The sequence below is a fragment of the Lithobates pipiens genome, unplaced genomic scaffold (genome assembly GCF_037356315.1).
Source record: "Lithobates pipiens isolate NorthernLeopardFrog02 unplaced genomic scaffold, aLitPip1_a1.2 Scaffold_6, whole genome shotgun sequence".
Classification (NCBI taxonomy): domain Eukaryota; kingdom Metazoa; phylum Chordata; class Amphibia; order Anura; family Ranidae; genus Lithobates; species Lithobates pipiens.
The window spans coordinates 9,846,799-9,865,389 of record NW_027507881.1 but is presented as its reverse complement, the minus strand read 5'-3'; the positions used below and the strand labels follow the sequence as shown (position 1 = coordinate 9,865,389).

Below are 18,591 nucleotides of genomic sequence, written 5' to 3'. Positions count from 1 at the left end.
AGTCATTTTAGTAGCACTTTTAACCCCCGCTAGCAGCCAAAAAAGGGTTAAAAGTGCCCATAAAGTGCCACTGTAGCGGCACTTTGTCGGTGCTTCAGCGGTGCTGCCCATTAATTTCAATGGGCAGGAGAGCTTTAGGAGCGATGTATTCACCACTCCTACAGGGCCTCAAAGATGCTGCTTGCTGGACTTTTTTTAGCGTCCTGCCAGCGCACCGCCCCAGTGTGAAAGCCCTCGGGCTTTCACATTGGAGTGACAGGAGAGGCGCTTTACAGGCGCTATTTTTAGCGCTGTAGCGCCTGTAAAGCGCCCCAGTGTGAAATTAGCCTTAACCACTTCAATACGGGGCATTTTCACCCCCTTTTCCTGCCCAAGCCAATTTTCAGTTTTCAGCGCTGTCGCAATTTGAATGACAAATTTGCGTGGTCATACAACACTGTACCCAAATGAAATATTTATTATTTTTCCCCCCCACATATAGAGCTTTCTTTTGGTGGTATTTGATCACCTCCGCGGTTTTAATTTTTTGCGCTATAAACAAAAGAAAAGTGACAAGTTTGTAAAAAAAAAAACACAATTTTTTTTTTTTTTTGCTATAATAAATATCCCAAAAAATGTTCTCCCTCAGTTTAGGCCGATATGTATTCTTCTACATATTTTTGGTAAAAAGAAAAAAAAAATCGCAATAAGCGTATATTTATTGGTTTGCGCAAAAGTTTTATGGCATTTGTATTTATTTATTTATTTATTTTACTAGTAATGGCGGCGATGTGCAATTTTTATCGCGACTGACATTGCGGCAGACACATCGGACACTTTTGACACAATTTTGGGACCATTTACTTTTATACAGCGACCAGTGCTATGCAAATGCTGTGAAGGGGTTAAGAGTAGGGGGCAGTGAAGGGGTTAACCGTGTTGCCTAGGGAGTGATTCTAATGCCCTGTACACACGGTTGGACTTTCCAACGGAAAATGTGCAATCGGATCGTGTTGTCGGAAAATCCGATCGTGTGTGTGTGGGCTCCATCTGCGGACTTTTTCCGCCCGGAATTTCCGACGCACAAAGTTTGAGAGCAGGATCTAAAATTTTCCCCACAACTAAATCCGATCGTGTGTAGACAATTCCGATGGAGGACCGAAGTGCCGCGCATGCTTGGAATAAATTACGAGACAAAAGCTATTTTCTTGGTGTCGCTTCTAACTTCCCGCCGGCCTCTTTCTCTTGCAGAACGCACACGCGAGCGACCATGCTGATGACCAGTAAGCGGACACGGATTACACGCCCGGGAACGCCAGATCTGCGATTCGGTGAGACGAGACCTGCAGTGTGTGCTAGAAGCAGATGGCTCCCAACTGCTTTTCATTATCTCAGCATCAGTTTGAAAAGCAGTTCTGCTCAGCGTTCTATTGTGCAAGAATGTCATACATATTAAAGGACGATATTGTGACAGCGCGGTCCCCCGAGAGGACCGACTCATTATGTTCTGCTGGTGTTAAATGCCGCAGACCAGGCAAGACACAGGAGAAGGAATTCTACACTGCAAGGGGCTTGGATGGTGCTAGAAAAGCACTTTCACCAAGGGCCAGGGGGGGGGGGGGGGGTCATATATTAACCCTTCATGACCAAGGTCAAAACAAACCTTAGAGGGTAACTCCACTTTTGTGGGGAAAAAATATGAAAAAAAAAAATTATAGCATTTACATACCTCCCATCATTTTGAGATGGGAATGAGGGACATCTACTCACAAATGTATGTAGGTGTAGGACACGCCCCCTTAAAGGAGAATTAACCAAAAAAACAAGGTTAATTAAATCCACAAGGACTTTTTTTTACCACTACTATTCCCTTATATTGGCTTTTAAAATTTACAAATGCAGCAATTTAGAAATTGGATGAAAGGATTAGCGCCGGGAAACACTGTTTCATAGATAAAAAGTGCATTTTATATAAATCTATATAGATCAGACCAAAATGAGGGACAAATGAGGGGGAATGAGGGACAAATTGAATGAGGGATTAAAATTGACAAATGCAGCAATTTAGAATTTGAATGCAAAGTTTAGCACTGAGAAACCCTTTCTGAAAGATAAAAAAGTGCATTTTTTTATACAGTGCCTTGCGAAAGTATTCGGCCCCCTTGAACTTTTCAACCTTTTGTCACATTTCAGGCTTCAAACAAAAAGATATCAAATTTTAATTTTTTGTGAAGAATCACCAACAAGTGGGACAAAATTGTGAAGTGAAACGAAATCTATTGGGTAATTTAAACTTTTTTAGCAAATAAAAAACTGAAAAGTGGTGTGTGCAAAATTATTCGGCCCCTTTACTTTCAGTGCAGCAAACTCACTCCAGAAGTTCAGCGAGGATCTCTGAATGATCCAATGTTGTCCTAAATGACTGATGGTGATAAATAGAATCCACCTGTGTGTAATCAAGTCTCTGTATAAATGCACCTGCTCTGTGATAGTCTCAGGGTTCTGTTGAAAGCGCAGAGAGCATCATGAAGACCAAGGAACACACCAGGCAGGTCCATAATACTGTTGTGGAGAAGTTTAAAGCCGGATTTGGATACAAAAAGATTTCCCAAGCTTTAAACATCCCAAGGAGCACTGTGCAAGCGATCATTTTGAAATGGAAGGAGTATCAGACCACTGCAAATCTACCAAGACCTGGCCGTCCCTCTAAACTTTCAGCTCAGACAAGGAGAAGACTGATCAGAGATGCAGCCAAGAGGCCCATGATCACTCTGGATGAACTGCAGAGAACTACAGCTGAGGTGGGAGAGTCTGTCCATAGGACAACAATCAGTCGTACACTGCACAAATCTGGCCTTTATGGAAGAGTGGCAAGAAGAAAGCCATTTCTCAAAGATATCCATAAAAAGTCTCGTCTAAAGTTTGCCACAAGCCACCTGGGAGACACACCAAACATGTGGAAGAAGGTGCTCTGGTCAGATGAAACCAAAATCCAACTTTTTGCCCACAATGCAAAACGATATGTTTGGTGTAAAAGCAACACAGCTCATCACCCTCAACACACCATCCCCACTGTCAAACAGGATGGTGGCAGCATCATGGTTTGGGCCTGCTTTTCTTCAGCAGGGACAGGGAAGATGGTTAAAATTGAGGGGAAGATGGATGCAGCCAAATACAGGACCATTCTGGATGAAAACCTGTTGGAGTCTGCAAAAGACCTGAAACTGGGACGGAGATTTATCTTCCAACAAGACAATGATCCCAAACATACAGCAAAATCTACAAAGGAATGGTTCACAAATAAACGTATCCAGATGTTAGAATGGCCAAGTCAAAGTCCAGACCTGAATCCAATCGAGAATCTGTGGAAAGAGCTGAAAACTGCTGTTCACAAACGCTCTCCATCCAACCTCACTGAACTCGAGCTGTTTTGCAAGGAAGAATGGGCAAGAATTTCAGTCTCTCGATGTGCGAAACTGATAGAGACATACCCCAAGCGACTTGCAGCTGTAATCGCAGCAAAAGGTGGCTCTACAAAGTATTAACGCAAGGGGGCCGAATCATTTTGCACGCCCCACTTTTCATTTTTTTTATTAGTTAAAAAAAGTTTCAAAAATCCAATAGATTTCATTCCACTTCACAATTGTGTCCCACTTGTTGGTGATTCTTCACAAAAAATAAAAATTTTATATCTTTATGTTTGAAGCCTGAAATGTGGCAAAAGGTTGAAAAGTTCAAGGGGGCCGAATACTTTCGCAAGGCACTGTACATCTATATGGATCAGACCAAAATGAGGGACAAATGAGGGGGGAACAAGGACAGAGGGACATTGCACCAAATCAGGGACAGTTGGGAGCTATGCATTATACAATTGCTACACAAGTTAGTATTAAAAAAATGACCTCTCCGTTTCAATCTGCAGCGCAGTGGTTTTCAGGAAAATGCAATACGGCTCCCAACTGTCCCTGATTTGGAGGGACTGTCCCTGATTTGGAGCAATGTCCCCCCCCCCCCCCCGTTTGCCCCTCATTTTGGTCTGATCCATATAGATGTATATAAAATGCACTTTTTTTATCTTTCAGAAAGGGTTTCTCAGTGCTAAACTTTGCATTAAAATTCTAAATTGCTGCATTTGTCAATTTAAAAAGCCAATATAAAGGAATATTGGTGGTTAAAAAAAAGGCACTTGTTGATTTAATTAACCCTTACTTTTGGATATGTCCCCTTTAAGGGTGTGCAGCAGGGGTGGCGTGTCCTATGCCTACATACATTTGCTAGTAGGTGGTCCCTCATTCCCATCTCAAAATGTTGGGAGGTATGTGTACACAGATGGTATACACCCCCCCCCCCCCACCACGATTTGTCATTTACTGCTTCTGTTAATGGCTCACAAATTTTCCCAGAAGTCCGTGCTAAGATACAAGTTACATTTTTTGCATCCCCTGCAACAAAAGAAAAATGAATTTTTGGTGAGATACTCCCAAAGGCAAATCATGTCTAAGACCCCTTTCACACCGAGCCGCCTAGGGCGTCAGCGGTAAAGCGGCGCTAGTTTTAGCGTCACTTTACCGTAGTTTTAGCTGCGGTTTTAACCCCCTCGCTAGCGGCTGAAAAGGGGTTAAATCCGCCCGCAAAACGCCGCCGGAGCGTCGTTTTGCTAGTGGTATCGCAGCGCTGCCCCATTGATATCAATGGGAAGCAGCGGTGGAGGAGCGGTGGGCGAAACGCCGTTATGTAACATCGCTTTGCCACTAGGGACGCACCCGCCCCCCCCCCAGCCAATGTGAGTGCTCGACGGTCTTTATCACCGCCAGGCTCCCGCAATCGCCACTGACACATGGAGAACCAGGATCTGTGTGTGTAAACAGTTTCCGGTTCTCTGAGGGGAGAACAGATAGATCGTCTGTTCATACAGAAGAGGGATCTGTCATCTCCCCTAGAAAGTCCCCTCCCACCTTCAGTTAGAACACACACTAGGGAACACACTTAACCCCTTGATCACCCCCTAGTGTTAACCCCTTCACTGCCAGTGACATTTAAACAGTAATCAGTGCATTTTTATTGATGCCAATGGTCCCAAAAATGTGTCAAAATTGCCCGATGTGTCAGTCATAATGTCGCAGTGATAAAAATCGCCACCATTACTAGTAAAAAAAAATAATTAATAATAGAAATGCCATAAAACTATCCCCTATTTTGTAGATGCTATAACTTTTTCGCAAACTGATCAATATACGCTTATTGCGATTTTGTTTTACCCAAAATATGTAGAAGAATACATATCGGCCTAAACTGAGGAAAAAAATAGTTTTTTTATATATTTTTGGGGATATTTATTCTAGCAAAAAGTAAAAAATAATGTGTTTTTTTCAAAATGGACGCTTGTTTTTTTGTTTATAGCGCAAAAAATAAAAACCACAGAGGTGATTAAATACCACCAAAAGAAAGCTCTATTTGTGAGAAAAAAACGAACGTCAATTTCATTTGGGTGCCTCGTCGCTCGACCGCGCATTTGTCAGTTTAAAGCTAAGCAGTGCCGAATCACAAAAAATGGGCTGGTCATTCAGCAGCCAAATCTTCCGGGGCTGAAGCGGTTAATAGGGATGGAGCAGCTACCTTACCCATGATATAATTGCTACTCCTTGCTTGCACGTAGATTAGGGGTCGGGCGCATGGATTAGGGGGGCAGCGTCCCTGTGCCCCCTGCATGAGCAGGCCGCCACTGGCCATCTTCCTTTGTGTGCTTGCTTGAAAAGGTATCTGATGAAGAACATGTCATTTTTTTATAAAAAATCTATAGGTTTATTCTCACCGTAGAAAACAAACAAGATGTGCAATTCTTCTTAATGCTGCAAGGAGTATTAAGTCATTACAATAACCCCCAGAATCTCAGTCATACAGCGCCAGGGATTGTTTTCTTGCAACATGAAAAATTCCATTCAATAAATCCCGTAATTGATGCCCAGAGCTCCTGAGTTCTCATACGGCACCACACCGTATTCTGGCATTCTGCACTTTCTTTGAACCCTACGAGCATCGATCATTACACAGCTGTGTCCATGCTTTATCATTTTAAGGAAGTGCAACAATTTTCGATTAAATTGTTTTAGGTGAATCACTGACTCCAGAGGAGATAACATGTGTCCCGTAATGGGTTGTTGAGACAGTCTGCGTCCATTAGGAATTAGGCAAGATTATTAGTCTGTAGACCTATGTGGTCTATTTATATGAACAACGAGTGTCTAACAATGGCTGCTAAACAGACCATCGCCCACTTCTGGAAATCTTCCCAGCTGAACCTGGTTGAGGTTAAAAATAGAGTAACGCTGGCTATGGTCCATGCCAAAGTCGAGGTTGGTCTTTGCGATAATGTTCCACGATTCCCTAGAATTTGGCAGACATGGGTAGATCATTTTCTCCCCCCACATTTTGACTCTACTCCCATGTTGATGACCCCTCGTCACTTGAAGTTGCACCGTCAACTCTGCAAGTCTTTAAGTTATAGAAAGTCCACGGAGCGACAGCCGCAGGCTGTGGGCGAAGGGACGGCATGACAGTTGATTTGGAGGCACTGTCGCTGTCTTTAGGAAGGTAGAGAGGGGCCGCTTTAAGGATCTCGGGTAAGCGGGGCTGTGGGTGGAGCCGGCCATTTCGGCGGGAAGCCGAGCGGAAATCTGGGCATTCGGAGAGCGGAGGAGGATGAGATTCCCACCCCCCCTCACCCTCCCTTTTGGTAGTGGGGTTTTTTGTTAGGGTATGTTTACAGGGGTGGGCAGGTTTTTGGGGCGGTCAGTTGATAAGGTCAAGTTTTACAGGTGGAGAATAGGTTGTACCCATCCATGGTGATGGAAGTGGTTGGATCTGAACTTCACGGTTACATGGGGTTAACCGGGTAGAGTATAAGGGGTAGGTCACTGCATTGGTTTGGGTATAGCCTCCGAGACAGGGGAGTCCGTCTGGAGGTCAAGAGGTTAAAGGTATTGTGCAGTGACCAGTAGGGTCTTGGGTATGCTAATGACTCATGATTCAGTATTAATGTAAAGTTTACATGTTAATTAAAGTTATTTATTGAAAGTTTATATTTGTTATATATATATATATTGGTTAATAAATCAAGGCCTTCGGCCATTTACTCCAAAACATAGTCTAGTCTTGTTAATGGGAGTGAGGTGGTTTGGAGTTAGGTGACGAGTTTGGGGTATTATTGGATATGTGGGGGAAGTGTCAGACAATACAAATGTCATGGAGGGGATGATAAGGCCCTATATACAAGATTTTAGTAATGCAAACTGTATCATTAGCAGTAATCAGCATGGAGTCATGAAAAATCGTTCTTGCCAAACCAATCTATTAACCTTCTATGAGGAGGTGAGCTGCCATCTAGATAAAGGAAGGCCTGTAGACATGGTGTATCTGGATTTTGCAAAGGCATTTGACACAGTTCCCCACGAACAATTACTGTACAAACTAAGGTCTGTCAGCGTGGACCATAGGGTGAGTACATGGATTGAAAACTGGCTACAGGGTGAGTTTAGAGGGTGGTGATAAACAGGGAATACTCAAGATGGTCTGGTGTGGACATTGGGGTCCCTCAGGGTTCTGTGCTGGGACCAATCCTATTCAATTTATTCATAAATGATCAGGAGGCTGGGATAAACAGCTCAATCTCAGTATTTGCAGACGATACAAATTTAAACAGGACAATTTAAAGCAAGATGTGGAAACCTTGCAAGAAGATCTGAACAAATGAATGGGGTGGGCAACCACATGGCAAATGAGGTTTAATGTAGAAAAATGTAAAATAATGCATTTGGGTGGCAAAAATCTGAATGCAATCTATACACTGGGGGGAGAACCTCTGGGGGGATCTAGAATGGAAAAGGACCTGGGGGTCCTAGTAGATGAAAGGCTCAGCAATGGCATGCAATGCCAAGCTGCTGCTAACAAAGCAAACAGATTATTGGCATACATTAAAAAGGGCATCAACTCCAGAGATAAAACTATAATTCTCCCGCTCTACAAGGTCCGGCCGCACCTGAAGTATGCCATCCAGGTCTGGACACCAGTCCTCAGGAAGGATGTACTGGAACTGGAGAGAGTCCAGAGAAGGGCAACAAAGCTAATAAAGGGACTGGAGGATCTCAGCTATGGGGAAAGACTGCAAGCATTGAACTTATTGAAATTACAAATCTATTGCGCTTAGGCTGAAATAAAGGTCTTAACAGATAGCAGCTAGCACAATATTGTTGGCGACAATAAACAGTAGTATGTGGTAAGGGTACAGCGCTGCACCCTTACCACATTGAACTTATTCTCACTAGAGAGGAGACGCTTGAGAGGCAGTGGCAGCTGGTGAGTTCTTCTTTGGGGGGGCGGCAAACAAACAACACCCCCCCCCCAGTAGCGTGGCACAATATCCCCCCCCTTGCTGGAGTAAATAAGTATGTTGCCTGTGCTCCCTTGTATTTTTTGCACCATCAGGTTGTGCACTGATAGTTAAATCTGTAGATACATTTTTGGGACCTCGCAATACTGGTTCTTTTCACTGTTTAAGATGTAATCAATGTTTATGCATGATCAAGGGAACTTATTTTAATCATCCACATTTGGGTTATCAGATAAAAATTAGGGATAATATACGTGCCAGATGAGTTTTGCTCTTTATTTGTTGAAATGCCCATGTGGATATCAATACATTGGAGAAACAACTCAGAAGTTTAACAATCAATTTACGAGACATAAGAAATCTATTAGAGATAAATTGGTACAATTTAATAAAATGGTGAATTTTCTCTGGAATTAGCCAGTCATGGACAAGCTCTTGAGTGGCTAAGTAATAAAGTTAAAAATCAAGGTATGCCATGTCCAACAGAATGCGCAGCAGTTGTATAGTGTCTATTGATGTACAAGGTTTTTTTTTTTAATCCATAGAAAGAAATATCTGGGGAGTTCAATCATTTAGGGCTGGGTAAGGTATAAATGAGAAAACTGGCAAGGATAAGTAGATCATTTTACGCAAACTATTACTTTCCATTACATTCAGTGGAAGAAGAATCCATCTTTCAGCCTTGCTTTTAAAAAAGGCTCAAATACAGAGATATCATTATTCTCAAAGTGCATGGTAATTGGTAGCTAAATTATTAGGCAAGAATAAATGTAAACTTAATAAGCTATATAGGCTTTTACGTATAAATGTATCTTTTGTCATTTAAATTTTTTTTCAGTCTTTTTAATCAGCAGTAAAATCTGGATATCTGGTTATCCTGTCATAGTTACAGTACATACTGTATTTATCGGCGTATAACACGAATGGTTGTATAACAAGAACCCTAATTTTAATAGGAAAGTTTCAGGAAAAAAAACTTGCATTTTAAATAAAGAACTTTGAAGCAAAATAAGGGTCATTGCCCATCTGCATCCTCACCATTGCCCATCAATGCTAAAAAGGAAAAGCTGCGCTACAGATTACTGCAAAAAACATATATACCAGTAGTTAACCTATATAGTGTATGTGAAGTATATGATAGTGCAAAACTACTCCAAACAAGTTCGAATTAAAACAAAATTGAACTAAAAGGAACAAAAATTAAATAGATGCCTCTAATGTCCACATATCGGTATAACTATAAACCACACCCCAGAAATTAGCGGTTAAATAGTCCACAATACAAATCCAACGATGGTTCTTAAGCCCTCCAAAGTGATATTACATACGACATCCAAGAAGATGTGACAAAATATAGCGAAAGGGATCCTCCACCAGTAAAAATACTTTCGCTTACCAGCTAATCAGATCCCTTGTTTAATGAGATCTAATGTGCCTGTGGCTTATACCCCAGCCAGGGTCTCTGTGTCAGAATGACAAAAAAACGTTTCCCACTGCTCTGCTTATATTTACAATAGATGTTCTCCAATGTCCACACCGTAAAGATAAAGAGCTAATTTCCCATATAGAAAAACAGAAGAGCTACCATAGCGTGATACTGTAAACTCTTTAATAAATATAGCAAACAACAATATTGCACTTACATTTCTGTCGTATATAAAAGCGTGTTCTATAAAATATTCAAGCTGGCCGGGTATTCAATCACTGCCCGTCGCTTCTGGGACTAGCGTTGATTCGTGGTGACGTCAGCATGCGCACCTCCCTACACCGTTTTGTCAAAGATGACGTCTTCCAGGGGCACAGGCGGCGTGCTGACTCACCGCCATATATACAAAGTAAACACAATTAGACACGCCCCGCTCTGAGCTTCTGAGGCCGCGTACACACGGGCGGACTGTTCGCCCAACCTTGTCCGCTGAACAGTGTTTGGGCGGACAGTCCGCCCGTGTGTGGGCTTTCAGCGGACAGTTTCAGCGGACAGTTGGACGGACAAAGTCTTTCGGAAATTCCGAAAAACTGTCCGCTGAAACTGTGTTTGAGCGAACAGTCCGCCCGTGTGTGGGCCTGTCCGCTGTACTTTCGAAATGAGCGGACTGTTCCCGCTCGGAAAGTCCGCCCATTTCGAGCGCGTGTACAGGTAGGCGGGGCCCGCGAAGGAGACGTCGCGGGCTCCGCCGCCTGGAATGGGCTTAAAGGGGAACCCCAACGCCGAAAAAAATCGGCGTGGGGGTTCCCCCCAAGTCCACACCAGACCCTTGTCCGAGCACGCTACCCGGCCGGCCAGGAAAGGGGGGCGAGCGAGCGCGCCCCCCCTCCTGAGCCGTACCAGGCCGCGTGCCCTCAACATGGGGGGTGCCTTGGGGAAGGGGGGGGCCGCGCGGCCCCCCCACCCCAAAGCACCTTGTCCCCATGTTGATGAGGACAAGGGCCTCTTCCCGACAACCCTGGCCGTTGGTTGTCGGGGTCTGCGGGCGGGGGGCTTATCGGAATCCGGGAGCCCCCTTTAAGAAGGGGGCCCCCGGATACCGGCCCCCCACCCTATGTGAATGAGTATGGGGTACAATGTACCCCTACCCATTCACCTGTGAAATAAAGTACAAATAAAAACACAACACAGGGGGAAAAAATATTTTATTGCACAGCCGGGGGTCTTCCGTCTTCGGGGGTCTTCTCGCCGGACTCCTCCGCTATGTGTGTGTAGCTCTTTTGCCAGCGGAGGAGTCCGGCTTTCTTCCTCCCCGCCGCCGGCCTCTTCTCCCGACTTCGGGGGTCTTGTCCCCCTCTTCGGTTCTTCTGCCGGGCCACCGCGCCTGGTCCGGTGGCCCGGTCTTCTGTCGCCGTCTTCCGTTCTTCTGTCGCCGCCTTCGGTTCTTCTGCCGGGCCACCGCGCCTTCTTGTAGCTCTTTTACAGGCGGTGGCCCGGTCTTCTGTCGCCGTCGCCGCCTTCCGTTCGTGTTCTTCTTCTTGTTCTTCTTGTTCTTCTTGTTCTTCTCCTGGAGATGTTGACTCGACGAGCTCTCCGGCCGGAATGCCGGGGACGCGCTGTGCGGTCACTTATATAGTGACAATGGGGCGGGGTCACATGGTATATGTCACATGGGTTGGTCACATGGGTTGATGTCACATGGGGACTATGACATCGTAAGGGGGCGGGGTCACCATGTGACATCAACCCATGTGACATATACCATGTGACCCCGCCCCATTGTCACTATATAAGTCACAGCGCAGGGCGGCTCTGGCATTCCGGCCGGAGGGAGCGACGTGTCAACATCGCCTGGAGAAGAAGGGTGGGGGGCCGGTATCCGGGGGCCCCCTTCTTAAAGGGGATCCCGGATTCCGATAAGCCCCCCGCCCGCAGACCCCGACAACCAACGGCCAGGGTTGTCGGGAAGAGGCCCTTGTCCTCATCAACATGGGGACAAGGTGCTTTGGGGTGGGGGGGCCGCGCGGCCCCCCCTTCCCCAAGGCACCCCCCCATGTTGAGGGCACGCGGCCTGGTACGGCTCAGGAGGGGGGGCGCGCTCGCTCGCCCCCCTTTCCTGGCCGGCCGGGTAGCGTGCTCGGACAAGGGTCTGGTGTGGACTTGGGGGGAACCCCCACGCCGATTTTTTTCGGCGTTGGGGTTCCCCTTTAAGCCCATTCCAGGCGGCGGAGCCCGCGACGTCTCCTTCGCGGGCCCCGCCTACCTGTACACGCGCTCGAAATGGGCGGATTTGCCTCCGCCTTACGTGGGCGAGTCCGTTCATTTCAAAAGTTGAGCGAACTGTTTGCCCAACCTTGTTCGTCAAACAGTCCGCTCGTGTGTGGGCAAGTCCGCTCATGCAAATTTTGAGCGGACTGTTTGACAAACTGTTTGCCGAACAAGGTTGGGCGAACAGTCCGCGCGTGTGTACGCGGCCTGAGTCCTTTCCATACATCCGCCATATGAAAAAAGGGAAAACGCCCATACATAAACAGCGCGATCTCTTACTAAGCTCTGCGGATACCCATATCAACCCGCAATCAGCCTAAATTAAAAGATTATTCCTAATCGATACAGAATAATATTTAAATGTTTTAATTATTTTAATTAGCCCGCAACCCATTAATACAATAGGCTGCACTTATGTCTAAATCAGGTGGGAAAATGGAACAACTCATTGCACTACACACAAAACAATCCCCCATCGAGCTCCAAGCGATATAGAAAGCAAAGAGACTCGATTGCTTCCCGTGCGGAATTTGCAAACTTCTCACCATACAATGAAAGTGCTATATCATGCCTGGATGTTTATCTCAATCCAAAATACACTGACTATAAAGGAATTTTTTTTTATATTATAATAAAAAATTAAAAAATGAATAAAAAGGAGGAACATGAATCATCCTCTTTCACCAATTTTAAGACATGTAATATTGTACCAATAGATCAAAAAATATAAAATTAACATAATAAATTGTGTTATCATGATTATAAAAGAGAAAAAGAGTTAATTTGGTTCAAACTAAAAATCACCATGTCTTATATTATCCAAAAATTGAAAAAATGAAAAAAATGAATTAAAAAATGAATTACCAGAGGGAAAAAAAAAAACTTTTTTTTTTATATATAACATTTTTTTTTTTTTATATAAACAACAAAGAGGGTAAACCCCAAATTCCAACAACAGAGAGGGTGAACCCCAACCTCCTTAAGACATTTGCGCTATCATAGGAGCACCAATATATGGAAGGGCCTAACCCATACACTAACAATAGGTAAAAGGCCGTCCCCTATAATAATTCCATCGGTCTGCCAGGATCTCAGAGTGGGTTCACAACACCAGGGTCTAACTATTAAGGCCTCACTGTTATCAATAAAGGCGTTAACATTAGACTTGTGCACAACGGAAAATTTTGTTTAGTTTCGGTTCGTTGTCATTCGTAAAATACATCATTTCGTTCTGTTATATTTGTTATGTTACGTTAATACGTTTTCGGATAATTCGTTATTATTCGTAGAGTGTCGAATTCATTCGTTCGTATTCGTTGAAATTCGCTATTTATGTATGTATAGACATTCGTGATAATGATGCGTAGTTTGGAAAGTCGTTTGTTTATTGAATCTTTTAACACACACAATGACAACGTCTCTTCTCCTCGGCTCAAATACAATACAACACCCTTCTAACTCAGTTCTCAGGAATGCACTTTCCATCCTCCGGCACAAAATTCATTACCTGATTGGACTATAAGATTTACTTTGAGCTGACCTTTTGTTTCATTAGATCTTTAAAGAATTACCGAATCATGTCGAATTCATTCAAATTCATTCGTTATATTTCTTTTGTTGTTATTCGTTATTTTTTTATTCGGACATTCGAATGCATCCGAATGTCCGAAAGATGCAAAATTCGGCCGAATTTCGATTCGTTACAAAACGAATTGCACAAGCCTAGTTAACATCTACATCAACGTTAAGGCCCATCAATGCAGCCTGATCAGTGCCCATCAATGCAACCTGATCAGTGCCCATCAATGCAGCCAGATCAGTGCCCATCTGCAGCTTCACCATTGCCCATTAATGCAGCCTGATCAGTGCCCATCTGTAGCCTCACCGTTGCCCATTAATGCAGCCTGATCAGTGCCCATCTGTAGCCTCACCATTGCCCATTAATGCAGCCTGATCAATTCCCATCTGCAGTCCCACCATTGCCCATCAATGCAGCCTGATCAGTGCACATCAGCAGCCTCGCCATTGTCCATTAATTCAGCCTGATCAGTGCCCATCTGCAGCCTCACAATTGCCCATTAATGCAGCCTGATCAATGCCCATCTGCAGCCTCACCATTGCCCATTAATGCGGCCTGATCAATGCCCATCTGCAGCTTCCCCATTGCCCATCAATGTAGCCAGATCAGGGCCTATCTGCAGCTTCACCATTGCCCATTAATGCAGACTGATCAGTGCCCATCTGCAGCCTCACCATTGCCCATTAATGCAGCCTGATTAATGCCCATCTGCAGCTTCACCATTGCCCATTAACACAGACTGATCAATGCCCATCTGCAGCCTCATCATTGCCCATTAATGAAGTCTGATTAGTGCCCATCTGCAGCCTCACCATTGCAGCCTGGTCAGTGCCCATCTACAGCCTTGTCATTGCCCATCAATGCAGCCTGATTGGTGCCAGATTACACAGAGCCGGGATCTCCTGTTTACTCAGCACTTTCAGTCACACACAGTCCTGCCTCCTGGACTGGCTCCTATGATAGACAGAACACTGGTCCAATGCCGGGACAGGTGACATCTATCATAGGAGCCAGTTCAGGAGGTGAGACGGTGTGCGACTGCGAGTGCCGAGTCAACAGGAGATCCTGGCTCTGTGTAATCCGGCAGCACTCATCCCCTTCCCCACCTTCCCCTCTGAGGCAGCCAGGTATCGGCGTATAACAGGCACACATGATTTTCCCTCTATTTTCAGGGGGGGGGGGGGGGGGGGGAGTGCGTGTTAAGGCCCGTACACATGATCTGACTTTTTGGCAACAAACATGCAAATTAGCTGTTTTAAAGCAACATCCGACCGTGTTTACGCTCCATCGGACAAACTTTTTCGGTTTTCATTGGACTTTTGTTGGCTATGCAAACGGACAAACTTTCCGGCAACAAAAGTCTGATAGAGCAAAGTCCGATCATGTGTACAGAAAACCATCAGACTTTTGTACAAAGTACAAACACGCATGCTCAGAACCAATGCAAAAGATCAGACAATACAGAAGTTGACCAAATGCGGCGGTAAAGAGCAGAAAAAACACGTGATTTGGTGAAAGTTGGCTGAAAAAGTCCTGCCGTGTGTATGCGATACCAGTTCAGGGCCGACGCCCTTTGTACAAAAATCCACGGGAAAATTTGCACAAAGTCCGAGCGTGTGTGTGAGGCTTTATACGCCGATAAATACAGTAGTTAGGATGAAAAAAGACGCCAAGTCCATATAGTTTAACCAATACAAAAAATAAATACATAGAAAACCTCCATTCCTATACCCACAGTTGATCCAGAGGAAGGTAAAAAAAAAAAAACCCTATGAAGCATTGATACAAGATCATTGTTCAGGCACTTCCTGTTATACTATATTATATATACTCTAATATTATAATACTATATTATATTATATTATAATACTATATTATAGTGACAACTATCTCTTAGTTTTTCTCATGTGTTATCACCCTGTCAAAGTTAGAAAGCCTAAACATTTTTTAGGTTAATGCATTCCTTGCATTAACCACTTTACCTTCCGGAAGCTTTACCCCCCTCCATGACCGGGCCATTTTTTGCAATGCGATACTGCGTTACTTTATCTTACAGTGGTGTGATGCTGAATCCAAATAAAATGTATGTCTTTTTTTTCCCCACAAATACAGCTTTCTTTTGGTGGTATTTGATCATCTCTGCGGTTATTATGTTTTGCGCTAGAAACAAAAAAAGACTGCCAATTTTCAAAAAAAGAAAATATATTTTTTACTTTTTTGCTATGAAAGATATTGAATAAAACTATTTAAAAAAGCAAATGTCTTCATCAATTTAGGACAATATGTATTCTGCTACATATTTTTGGTAATAAATATCCCAATAAGCGTATATTGATATTGTTTGTTTGCACAAAAGTTATAGCATCTACAAACTATGGGATATTTTTTTTTTTTTACTAGTAATGACTGTGATCAGCGACTTATAGCGTGACTGTGATTTTGTGGCGGACATTTTGACATGAATTGACACTTTCTGGGGAGCAGTGACACTAATACAGTGATCAGTGCCAAAAATATATACTGTCACTGTACTAATGACACTGGATGGGAAGAGGTTAACATCAGGGGCGATCAAAGCGTTAACTGTGTGCCTAGCCAGTGTTTTTCTAAACAGTGAGTGGTGCTTTTACTAGGGGAAAACATGGATCCTAGTCACTGCTTTGCAGGAACACAGGATTCATGCCTTCCCTACTGACAGAAATGCGCTCTGCCTTGTTTACATACTGTATCTGGTGCAGCTCTGCATAGAAACCAATCAGCTTCCAGGGTTTTTTGTCAAAGCTTCACTGAACAAGCTGAAGCTAGAAGCGGATTGGCTACCATGCACAGCTGCACCAGATTTTTGTAAATCAACCCTTTAGGCTTTACGTTTTGGTAGGTAAACCCACGTAAGAAATATTAGAAATGCACAAAAAAGCATACATTATTGTAAAAATGTATTTTAGTTTCTTACGACTTACTGGCACCATGCAAATTTCTTTTTGATCATGACAGGTATATTTGTATAACAGCAGAATATTTACATATTGTACATTCACATCAGTCCCTGCCCCCAAGGAGTTTACAATCTAAGGTACCTATCTCATATACTATAAGACAGGAGCCAAGTAACCTACCATGTCTTTGGAGTGTGGTAGAAACCTTATGCAGATAGTGACCTAGTTAGGATTTGAACCCAAAATCCCAACCAAGGGCTAAGCACCAAAATCCCAAACAAGAGCTACCCACAAAAATCCCAACAAAAAGCTAACCAGAAAAATCCCAGCCAAGAGCTAACCACCAAATCCCAACCAAGAGCTAACCAAATCCCAACCAAGGACTAACCACCAAGATCCCAACCAGGGGCTAACCACTCAAATCCCAACCAAGGGTCAACCACAAAGATCCCAACCAAGGGCTAACCACTCAGATCTCAACCAAGGGCTAACCACCAAAATCCCAACCAGGGGCTAACCACTCAGATCCTAACCAAGGGCTAACCACCAAATCCCAACCAAGAGCTAACCAAATCCCAACCAAGGACAAACCACTCAAATCCCAACCAAGGGTCAACCACCAGAATCCCAACCAAGGGTTAACAACCAAAATCTCAATCAAGGGTTAACTACTAAAATCCCAACCAAGGACTAACCACCAAGATCCCAACCAAGGGCTAACCACTCAGATCCCAACTAAGGGCTAACCAAATTCCAACCAAGGGCTGACCGTTCAAATCCCAACTAAGGACAGACTACTCAAATCCCATGCAAGGGTCAACCACCAAGATCCCAACCAAGGGCTAACCACCAATTCCCAACCAAAAGCTAACCAAATTCCAACCAAGGGCTGACCGTTCAAATCCCAACTAAGGACAAACCACTCAAATCCCAATCAAGGGTCAACCACCAAGATCCCAACCAAGGGTCAACCACCAAGATCCCAACCAAGGGTCAACCACCAAGATCCCAACCAAGGGTCAACCACCAAGATCCCAACCAAGGGCTAACCACCAAAATCCCAAACAAGGGCTTGCCACTAAGCCACTGTGCTGCCATGGAGATGAGCCTACACAGTGCTGCCACCAGCATCATCGGTCTCTAGGGAATTTAGAGTGAACTGATAAATGACTACAATTTAAAAACCACTGGGTCATGGTGGGACTCTTGGTGGTCCATTCTTCTTCCTTCTCCGAGATCACTAGGTACATGTTTTAACTCACGTTACTCACGTCACATTCCCAAAAAATTTGCTGGGTGTACTTATGCTTTTTGTAGTCCTCCATAAAGTTGATTGATTCAGCCATCTAAGATGTCATTAAAAGTGTTTGAGGATCACAAATAATTTTATCAAAAGAAAATAAATAATGAAGTTTGACCTTACTACAAGTCATATTATTCAAATGTTTCTTTTTTTTTTTTGTATATGTTTTTTAGACTAAACATGGCCATGCAGCTAGCTATCGTAAATCAAAGCCATCTGGTAGTGCCTGATGCCAACGTCTCAGCTTTGGGATTCCCGGGCCCCTGGAGTGAACCTACATTCACAGCAGCTGCTAAAGTTCGTGTAGGTGTCACCTGCTGCTTCTTCCTGATAGCATCGTGCAGCAACGTGGCTGTTCTGTGCAGCATCAGTGGTAAAAGATGTAAGTCTCACCTCCGGATTCTCATCCTCAGTCTCTCCATTGCCGACTTGCTGGTGACTCTTTTGGTCATGCCACTGGATGCCATGTGGAATATAATGATTCAGTGGTATGCAGATGAACTTTCCTGCAAGATCCTTAATTTTGGAAAGCTGTTTTCCATGTATTCTGCTGCATTAGTTCTGGTGGTAATCAGTCTGGACCGCCACTGGGCAATCCTGTACCCCCTCAGCTTCACTAGTGCTGGACAACGCAACCGCATCATGCTGTGGACAGCTTGGATCGGAAGTCTGCTGCTGGCATCACCCCAGGTAGAGGTCATGATTTGTTAATAT

The 18,591-nt window shown here is 44.1% G+C and overlaps 1 protein-coding gene across 1 annotated transcript in view; it reads left to right on the top strand.

Annotated features, from left to right (window-relative positions):
• The window catches only part of LOC143958222 (gonadotropin-releasing hormone II receptor-like), a 93,332-nt gene that overhangs the window by 15,128 nt on the left and 59,613 nt on the right, over window positions 1–18,591 (top strand). The window contains exons 2-3 of the mRNA XM_077467719.1: window positions 1,231–1,310; window positions 18,051–18,567. Coding sequence (XP_077323845.1) covers window positions 18,058–18,567 — 510 coding nt within the window. The 5' untranslated portion in view covers window positions 1,231–1,310; window positions 18,051–18,057. The remainder of the gene's footprint in view (window positions 1–1,230; window positions 1,311–18,050; window positions 18,568–18,591) is intronic.